The 10419-nt window shown below is 49.5% G+C and overlaps 1 protein-coding gene across 1 annotated transcript; it reads right to left on the bottom strand.

The window, feature by feature from the left end:
• Nucleotides 1-5261: 5261 nt before the first annotated feature.
• LOC130119763 (probable G-protein coupled receptor 21) lies at nucleotides 5262-8797 on the bottom strand. The gene has a single exon (XM_056288368.1). The coding sequence runs from the start codon at nucleotides 8115-8117 to the stop codon at nucleotides 7032-7034; it is 1086 nt and encodes a 361-aa protein (XP_056144343.1). The 5' UTR covers nucleotides 8118-8797; the 3' UTR covers nucleotides 5262-7031.
• Between the last annotated feature and the right edge of the window lie 1622 nt (nucleotides 8798-10419).

Raw genomic sequence — 10419 nt, 5'->3', positions numbered from 1 at the left:
ACAGAGGAGGAGGAGGTGTGTGTGTGTGTGTGTGTGTGTGTGTGTGTGTGTGTGTGTGTGTGTGTGTGTGACTGTCCTGGTACAGAGGAGAAGGTGTGTGTGTGTGACTGTTCTGGTAAGGAGGAAGAGGTGTGTGTGACAGTCCCGGTACAGAGGAGGAGGTGTGTGCGTGACAGTCTCGGGACAGAGGAGGAGGTGTGTGTGTGTGTGTGTGTGTGTGTGTGTGTGTGTGTGTGTGTGAAAGTCCCGGTACAGAGAAGGAGGTGTATGTGACTGTCCCAGTACAGAGGAGGTGGTGTGTGTGTGTGTGTTTGTGTGAGTGACAGCCCCGGTACAGAGGAGGTGTGTGTGTGTGACAGTCCCGGTACAGAGGAGGTGGTGTGTGTGTGTGTGTGTGTGTGTGTGTGACAGTCCTGGTACAGAGGAGGAGGTGTATGTGACTGTCCCAGTACAGAGGAGGAGGTGTGTGTGACAGCCCCGGTACAGAGGAGGAGGTGTGTGTGACAGCCCCGGTACAGAGGAGGAGGTGTATGTGACTGTCCCAGTACAGAGGAGGTGGTGTGTGTGTGTGTGTGTGACAGTCCTGGTACAGAGGAGGAGATGTATGTGACAGCCATGGTACAGAGGAGGAGGTGTGTGCGTGACAGTCTCGGTACAGAGGAGGAGGTGTGTGTGTGTGTGTGTGTGTGTGTGTGTGTGTGTGTGTGTGTGTGTGTGTGTGTGTGTGTGTGTGTGTGTGAAAGTCCCGGTACAGAGAAGGAGGTGTATGTGACTGTCCCAGTACAGAGGAGGTGGTGTGTGTGTGTGTGTTTGTGTGAGTGACAGCCCCGGTACAGAGGAGGAGGTGTGTGTGTGTGACAGTCCCGGTACAGAGGAGGTGGTGTGTGTGTGTGTGTGTGTGTGTGTGTGACAGTCCTGGTACAGAGGAGGAGGTGTATGTGACTGTCCCAGTACAGAGGAGGAGGTGTATGTGACTGTCCCAGTACAGAGGAGGTGGTGTGTGTGTGTGACAGTCCTACAGAGGAGGTGTATGTGACAGCCACGGTACAGAGGAGGAGGTGTGTGTGACAGCCCCGATACAGAGGAGGAGGTGTGTGTGTGTGTGTGTGTGTGTGACAGTCCTGGTACAGAGGAGGAGGTGTGTGTGACGGCCCCGGTACAGAGGAGGAGGTGTGTGTGACTGTGCCAGTACAGAGGATGTGGTGTGTGTGTGTGTGTGACAGTCCTGGTACAGAGGAGGAGGTGTGTGTGACGGCCCCGGTACAGAGGAGGAGGTGTGTGTGACAGTCCCGATAGAGAGGAGGAGGTGTGTGTGTGTGTGTGTGCAGAGACAGGTTCATAATGTGCAGAGTCAACACAAACAGAAGGAGGCGGGGCAGACTGGGTGGTACAGATAAGAAGATGTTTAATAAGCGTTTCAGAAGAGAGATCGGTCTTGTCATCCAACCAGGAGTTGTGTTTCCAACCCCTTTTAAACCCAACGGAAACAAAACACCGTTTCTCCAAACCTTTCACTTCCTACCGAGACTCGCCAGGCTCGCGTCGACTCTTTCCTCATCTCCGTGACCCACATCAACTTCTCCGCTCTAACAACTATAATAATTTAGATTGATTTTGTGCTATTGATAATTTCATTAGGCGGTGTGACTTTGTCATTTTTGGAGCAAAAGTGTTTCGACGTGTACAGTACAACACGACACGGGCCCATGAGGGTCCTCACGGCACCGTCCTCGCACCTCTTTGTTTCACATTAGTTGAACAGCATGGATCAGAACCGTTTCTTTTCCTCGTTCACATTTCTGCTTTGACACACACCCCACATGTTCACTCTGACCCACAACACATGGGCAGATCTGAGGTCTGTGTGCAGCAGCTGATGGGCTGCGTTCAAGAAACCACTGTTACCTCGTGTGTTAACCACAACACATTAAAACCCACAGATTCGTAATGAAACCAACAGTTACAGTGCCCCACCCCTACACACAAATACACACACGTACACACACTCAAACACAAACACACACACACACACACACACACACACACACACACACACCCTCATCTCCACTTCCCATAACACAACATGAGGGCATTTAACTTTGGTTGGAAGGTTGCCAGGGAGGAGCTGGATCGGTCCAAGTAAAATATCTACAATCAAACATACGCAACCCCCTCAATACACACACACACACACACACACACGCACACACACACACCCACCCACGCCCCCCCCCCTCCCGGTCCTGGACCAAATTTGGCACGGTTGTTACGGGTCTCCAAAATTTTCCCACAGGAAAAAACACAAGCTCTGACATGACTGTTGTTTTGTTTTTTTTAAGGAATCAAAGCACTGAGATGTGAGGCCATACGTGGGATCCTGCACCGTGCACCCATTAACATAAGTTTGTGAGAACAGTCAAGAGCAGAAACGACAAAATCCACATTTCAACAAACCAGACACGCGCGACGCCGCGCAGCGTTTCTCCGCAACAGCGGCAGAAGGGAAAGTCCGGGCTTTGCGTCGCTGCAGCGTCTCAAGTCGTTTCTCGCAACGAACATCCACATCTAAGCCTCGACTACAGTGTCTCAGAATGACCTGCTGGCGGCGCTGTCGCGCAAGTGCGCGAGAAATTCAAAATTGATCTGCGTGAGGGGGGGTCGGAAAAGAGCCGTCCATGGCCAGACTATAATGACACATTGTAAGGGGGGGGGGGGGGCAGGACTGGTACAATATTGCCACAATCAATAGTTTTCATGTGAGTCCAATCAAGTGCGTCAAAACCAAACTTTGCGTCATGTGAGCGGAGCGGGAACAGTCTGTTGTTGCAGACAAGAGAACATTCATGTGAGCCCAATAAACACAAGCCCTGCCCGCTCCTCACTCAGGACACGGGATTACATGTAACGCCGTTACATGGCGTCACATCGCATTACTACTCACGGTACACACCCCTGGCACCGCAGCCCGCACCTTTACAGTTACAGTGGAGCTCAACCGCAGCATCGCTGCAGGCTTCAGGATGCTCTCAGACAAATAAAAAATACATTGATTTCATAAACAAACGTGATTTCAACTATTTCTGGAACGAGGCTTGATCGTTTTAATCGCAGCATAACCGGAATAAAGACTCTGTCTAAACGGCATGTGTGGCGTCCATGCGATCCCAAAGCAACCCAGTTCAAATCAGATTACCCAGTCTCTGTAATCCAAGCGCTTCCACGTGTCAACCGGTTACGGTACGAGGGGAGTAAACAGTAATCTGTGCTGGATTACACGCCCGAGCCCCTGTTCACTGTGATGCTCTTCCCTGCTGATGCTCCTGTTCTGGACAGAAACACGTTCTATCCAGATTCTATTGCACCCAGATAGCAGAATTGCCGTGGCCCGGACCCGTCCCACACCCGACACTTTCATCCGGCCCACATACCGTGTGGAATGACGGCACTTGGGCGGTCCGCTCCTGTTTGCCAGATCTGGGCCGGAACCAAGCCATAGCAATGCCGCCATGTGCCACATATTTGCCAAAGGTGGCCCATATTTGTTTTGTGATATTCGGGCCATATTCGCCATTTACCACACGGGCCACTTCAGGGTCACATCCAGATCACATGTTGCCCAGAGCTCCGTGTCTTTGCCAAAAAAGGCCCACATTTGATTTGGCATATTTGGGCCATATTTACTATTATACATGTGGGCCACTTCAGGCTCACATCCATTTTGTCAGGGCAAGAAGAAGGCCATCAGTGCCGCATCACTGCCTGAAGTGGCCCACATCCGGATGCTATCTGGGCACAGACTCCTGCTGTACACAGCAGCACAGTGCCGCTGTCCACAAAAAAACATCTAATTTCGTTTTTTTCAAGTTTTTTTCCCCCCCCTCACCATAATTGAACCTTTTAACTACATGGACGTTTGTATGTTTAGTGAGTGAAACAGGCCCGGCTCCAGCCTCTTTTGGGCCCCAAGCAGAATTTCTGTGCGCCCCCCCCCCTACAATGTACCACAACTAAGTAAGATAACCATGCGGTAATATAAATTAACATTTTACTATTGTTTCTCATGCTCGCTTGGGGCCACTTTCATGCCACAGGGTCCGTTCGGTTTTCTTACGCCTCGGGCCGGCGCTGGACTAAAAGTCAGTCAAAGCATCAGCATAAAATAAAATTAAAAAAAAAATGTCAAAAAGGTAAAGGACAGGCTCTGATTCAGTCCTGGAAGAAAAAAAAATTTTTTTTTGGCAGATGTGTTTTTTCCCTGACAGCAGCAACAGGATAAGATCACAGACAGGTCTGAAAGTGAGGTTCTGTCTACAGGCTTTCCTGCAAAGAAAGCTCCATCTTGTGTCTGACGGGAACTCATCAAATTAAAAAAAAAATGTTCCTTTGAACTACATTTTCGTTTCTGCAAAGCAGCAAAAGCTCCGCCGTCAGAAACTTCATAAGTTATCTACAATACTATACGACAGTGTTATTATTATTATTATTTATGACACAAAGATTATGGTCTCTGAACTGCTATCAGAGGCGTCATCACGCAAAAGGTATCAATCTACCAAACCAAACACCGTCTGCAAACAGAGTCATGCAGTAAAGTCTATCGTTATAGAGCATCTTTTAAAATAAGATGCTGATCATCAACCCACGATGGAGCAGGAATTGACCATTTCGACATCCTGCGGGAAATAGCGTGATTTTCATAACAGATACTGTATACATCAACCTACTATCATGTAGCAAAGATAGATCTATACTGTGAGATTTGAGCAGCCATTTTGTGCCAGCAATCCCACAGGAAAAAAATCTCTACAACAGCTAGCGTCTGCCGAAGAGCCGCGGAGCAGGGCACCGAAACCCTCCGACCCTGAACTCAAATTCCCGTCTGGTTAAAAGTTGGCATGCCTTTGTCTCAAATGGTTATGCTCTAGAAGAAAAAAAAACTGTCTTATCACATTGTGTGTAATATTGCAAGTGAAGTGCTTCAAAAAGTAGTTGGAGTCAAAGGACTTAAATCTTGACATAGAATAAATATGTCTGCAGGCCTCTCTGTAACCGCAGTATTACTCTGCCAGACGCTGCATGAGGTCAAACATTAGTCGAGTGTCTATGGATTGTGTACAGTAATTGTCTGTCTTAGTAAACACTCCTTGTACAAAACTAATTAAACACCAGCGCGTCGACCTTACCTAAAAGGCCTCTAAACCCCCCGCTGGCCTCTGTTCAAATATTTAAAATCTAAAGTATATTTACATGAACTCGTACAGTTTGTCAAAAAGCCACAGGCTCTCCTCGACTGCTAAGAAGGCACTCAGACCTTCACATTTCAGAAATGTGTCCTTCTCCTCCACGTTGCTGCTGCTGGACTGCTGTCAACAGCTAGCAGCTAGCGGGCTAACAGGAGAGGACAGCTAGTGGGCTAACAGGACGTAACAGGAGAGGACAGCTAGCGGACCAACAGGAGAGGACAGCTAGCGGACCAACAGGAGAGGACAGCTAGCAGGCTAACAGGAGAGGACAGCTAGCAGGCTAACAGGAGAGGACAGCTAGCGGACCAACAGGCGAGGACAGCTAGCAGGCTAACAGGAGAGGACAGCTAGCGGACCAACAGGAGAGGACAGCTAGCAGGCTAACAGGAGAGGACAGGGTTACAAGAGCATATGGGTTCAGGGGTAAAATGAAAGGCTGCCTTCGCATTTTGGATTCTGTGGATCTCAAAAATCTCAGTTATCCTCAAGATGGACGCTGTGAAGACATTAAGATGGGCTATGTTATCTTGTGAGGTTACCGTGGGGTGACATGGCCCATTATTTTAGAGAATTGCTATTTTAAATGGGTTAAAGGCAACAGACCAGAGGATATAAACCTGAGGAGGAAGGACACAGAGAATAAAACTCTCCAATACATGTATGAACTTGTCTCCTTGAAGAGATCGGATGCTACTCATCAGTCAGTCAACAGAAGAAGAAGAAGAAAAAACAACAATTCCCACAATGCCAAGCGGGCATGTCAGTGGCCATCTTGAGAAATAAAGCTAATTCCTAAATCAACATTTTCCTGTGAAACTCCAGACTGTGTAAACGTTCTCAGAGCTTGTTATTAACTCTCAGCTTCAAGAGAGAATAATACATTTGATAAAATACACGAGGCCCTGAAAATAATAATAATAAAAACAAAACAAAAACTCCAGATTCTCTCCGAGAAATGGCCTGAAACTAGTCAACCCCGAGTCCGCCCCATCTAAACACACGCTCTCAGGACACATCGGGTGATTATCAGATGATTAGAAGGCTGAAAGACTTTCTTTTTCATACATAAAATCAACTTATTAGTACGTGTTGTTCCCAAGGGGAAACAGATCAGTAGTCTGAGTCAAGTGGTTTTTTTTTTTTGTGGGGTTTTTTTTTTTTTTTTTTGCATCACTAAATTCTACCCTGAAGAGACCGAGACACATAACAGATTTTACAGTCAGCCTTGGAAAGACTTCTCACAACATTATTATTATTATCTTAATTTTTTTTGTTTTGTTTTTTTTGTTTTTTTTGTTGCATTTTACTGGATTGCACAACACCAGTCGTCTTGTGCGGTCTTTTGTTGTTTTTTTTTGCATATGGGAGTTGTTAGGTTAGTGCAGGTTGCATTTCATTCTCCAAATGGACCTCAGAAAATGTCTTTGTTGATTTACTTCCTTCACACAACTAGAAGTGGACCCTGTTCCTTCAGTCTGTCATTTCAGTTGTCATCCTGGTATCCGGCATTCTCTTGTCGACGCTACTATGACTTGGCAGTGTCCAGTTGGGAAATCATTCCAGAGCTACCCGAGAGAACTTTGCAGGCTCCTGGTCACACAGAAACTGCCTCCAAGGGGTGAGGCCTCTCCACAATCACCTCTTTGTGCTCAACGCCGGTGTCCTCGTCACATCTCGCGTCAGAAACAAAACAAAACAAAACACCTATCGTGTTGAGCTCACACAGAGGGCCCAAAATGCCTCAGGACCAACCGAACCAATCCAAACGGCACCCCTCGCTAGTGGGTCTTACACCTGACCTTTTGGGTCCGGCCGCGGCCCAGTCACCAGAGCTGGCGGCGCCTTTTTAGCCTCTGTACAGCCGAGGCATGACGGGAACAACGGGCGGAAGAGGCGGCCCAGGCCTTTCCGGAACACACTGTTGGAGAGGGAATAGATGAGGCAGTTACAGAAACTGTTGCTGATTGCCAACCACGTGGTGAGGAAGGACGCCACCATGTGGCGGTACAGCCCTGAGCTCTCCAGCAGGAAGTAGACAATGTAGGGCATCCACAGCACATAGAAGACGCTGGTGATGCGGAACAGCACCATGGCATAGCGCCGGTCTGGGCAGCCCTCGCAGCGCTCGCCCCTCTCTGCCCTCTCTGCCCTTTCACCCTCTGTCTGCGAGCTGAAGCGGGCGTGGCGCTGCGTGATCTCTCTGGTGTGCTGCCGGCAGATGCGGAAGATGCTCCCGTAGGTGAAGCAGACGGTGAGCGCGGCGGGCGCGTAGAGCAGCGCCACGATGACGGCGCTGAACCCTGGGTTGGTCTGCCACGTGGCAGCGCACCACCGGAATATGTCCCCATGGTAGCCGGGCTTCCCCCAGCCGAAGAAGGACGGCAGGAAGATGAGAGCAGAGTAGACCCAGATGAGCACGATGCAGGCCCGTAGCCGGCATGGCGTCACCAGCGTTGCGTATGACAGTGGGCGGGTGATGGCAATGTAGCGGTCGACACTGATGCAGGCCAGTGACGCCATGGAGACGCTCTTCAGCACCGACACCATGTAGCCGAACACCTTGCAAGTGAGCTCCTCGTCAAGGCCATGCAGATAGTGGACGAGGGAGAGGGAGGGCACCAAGCAGCTAACCCCGACGAGGAGGTCAGCATATGCCATGGTCTGGATGAAGTGGCTGGTGGTGTGGTGGTGGAGCAGCGGGGCACAGTGGAAGACGAAGATAACCACCAGATTACCAGCAATGATGAGCACGGTGAGGAAGAGGATGATTACCGCCTCCGGCACGCAGGTGTCTAGACGGGGGGAGTATCCCACTGCACCCAGCAGGCAGAACGAAGGAGAGCTGCTCTGGTTCCCGTCGGAGGAGGAGTTCATGTTTGGACTAGAGACACCGGAGGGACGGGGGGAGGGGGAGGGGAGGTCTAGGTGGGGGGGTGGGCAGATCAGGGGAGTTGGGCTGGGGGGGGGGGGGATTCTCAGTTCGACAGGGCAGTCATCAGTAGAGGAGGAGAGGTTCTAGCCGGAGTTTCGTCTTCTCCTGTCACTCTCACACTTTTTCTCCTCCTCCCAAAGCAGCATATGTTCTCCCCGTCCGGCAAGGCATGGCCACCCTCTTTTGGACGTGTTGGTAATCCAGCGTTTTGTCCCGAGGAAGGCAATGAGTGATGCAGTTGTTTGGCTCAGCGCTGTGGTTAAAATGTGTGTGTGTGTGTGTGTGTGTGTGTGTGAAAATAAACCACAGATTACTGATGTCCACGGCACACCGGTGCTGCAGTGCAAACTGCTCCCCCGTCGTTTATCATCTCCTCTACTTCCAGACACCCGAGCCGAGCAAACAAACAAACAAACAAACAACCGATATATCCACACGTCCGGTTCTGGTTCCTCGGCTCTGGTACCGGTAGAAAAAGAAAGGATGGAAAGACGGGGGGGGGGGGGGGAAGAGAGCCAAGGTTCCTGGCAGTCCGGTTCTCCTCTGCGCTCACAGCCTAGAAGAGCTGACGATGCCTTAGCAAACAAAAAACAGCCCACAAAGGCGCCCGCCTGACAATCCAAACAAACTGTGTGTGTGTGTGTGTGTGTGTGTGTGTGTCTATGAGCGAGCGAGAGAGAGAGAGAGAGAGAGAGAGAGAGAGAAAGAAAGAGGGGAAGAGGAAGCAGTTTTATCTGTAGTCCGAGGAACGGCGGATCCACGCGTCCCCTCTGCAGACTGGCGAGCGGGTGGGCAAGCGTCCAGAGGTGATGGCTAATGTCACTGGAAGCTCTGGTCTGTAATTCTAAGCCTCTTGTGTGACTGAGAGCCTGCAAGCCGAGTTCCTCCGTGTGTGTGAGCGCACCGAGAGAGAGAGAGGGAAAGAGCAAGAGGGGGAGAGGGAGGGAGAGAGAGAGAGAGAGAGAGAGAGGGGTGGGGGGGGGGATTAAGGAAGGAGCCAGTTTCTGACTCTCCTCTCTCCGCTGTAGTGACACTACTGATGATGCGGCGTTACTGCCCCCCCCCCCCCACACCACACATCCACTCACATGCGCTCATTTTCCCTCCCTTCCGTTCTCTCTCTCGCTCGCTCTCTTCCAACATAATAGTATTCTCTGCCTCCCTTCATCAACCCCCCCCCCCCACACACACACACATACACACATATACACTTAGCAGCAGCAGCAGCAGCAGCAACGTCCGTGCAGGAAGCCCCTCCCCCTCTTCGTGCCTCAGCCAATGAACGGCTGAGCAAGTCCCTCTCTCCTCGGAGACGGTGCATGCCCACCCACGTGCGCACACACCTCCCCACCCACCGCCACCCGGTAGACTCCCTGTCACATATGAACTGCACACATGCATAAAGTGCTGACATGCAGACGGACACACACTCGCACACAGCCATGCACGTGTCCGATCAGCGAAGCGGGAGATGGTCTAACACATGGACACACACACACACACACACACACACACACACACACACACGCATGAACGCACACACACACACATCACAAGAGAATGAGGAGCAACTCTTCTGATTAGCTTTGTTGAATTCCTGCAGCTACCAGCATCTATTGAACCTACAGCTAGAAATAAGAACCAGATTATAATGGATGGAGAGAATACAGAGAAAGACCAATATCTATCTATCTATCTATCTATCTATCTATCTATCTATCTATCTATCTATCTATCTATCTATATGTAATCTATCTATCTATATGTAATCTATCTATCTATATGTAATCTATCTATCTATCTATCTATCTATCTATCTATCTATCTATCTATCTATCTATCTATCTATATGTAATCTATCTATCTATCTAACTATATCTATATCTATATCTATATATAGCAAACCCGGGTCGCCCGCACCACGGCCGCCTGCGCTAACCAGTCGACTAAAGGGTCCAACCCGTTAGCCAAGGGCTAGCGAGTCTATTTATCCATGCTCGTTACACACATACTATATACACACACAAAGATATATTGTTCAGACACAAATAGATCGGCTGAAGGGGTAAAATGGGGAAATATAATTTCCTTATCTAAAGACATGCATGCAGTTTAAGTAGCAGTCATTGAAATAAATTGGATCATCAGCCGGATGGTTTCCCACCAGCCATGGAGATAAGCAAGACTTAGCAAATAAAAATACCAACAAAGACATGAAAGATTCAATTTTGTGGGAAGATGGTC

The sequence above is a fragment of the Lampris incognitus genome, chromosome 1 (assembly GCF_029633865.1).
Source record: "Lampris incognitus isolate fLamInc1 chromosome 1, fLamInc1.hap2, whole genome shotgun sequence".
NCBI lineage: Eukaryota > Metazoa > Chordata > Actinopteri > Lampriformes > Lampridae > Lampris > Lampris incognitus.
The sequence above is the reverse complement of the archived record's forward strand: the minus strand, read 5'-3'. Positions and strand labels throughout refer to the sequence as shown.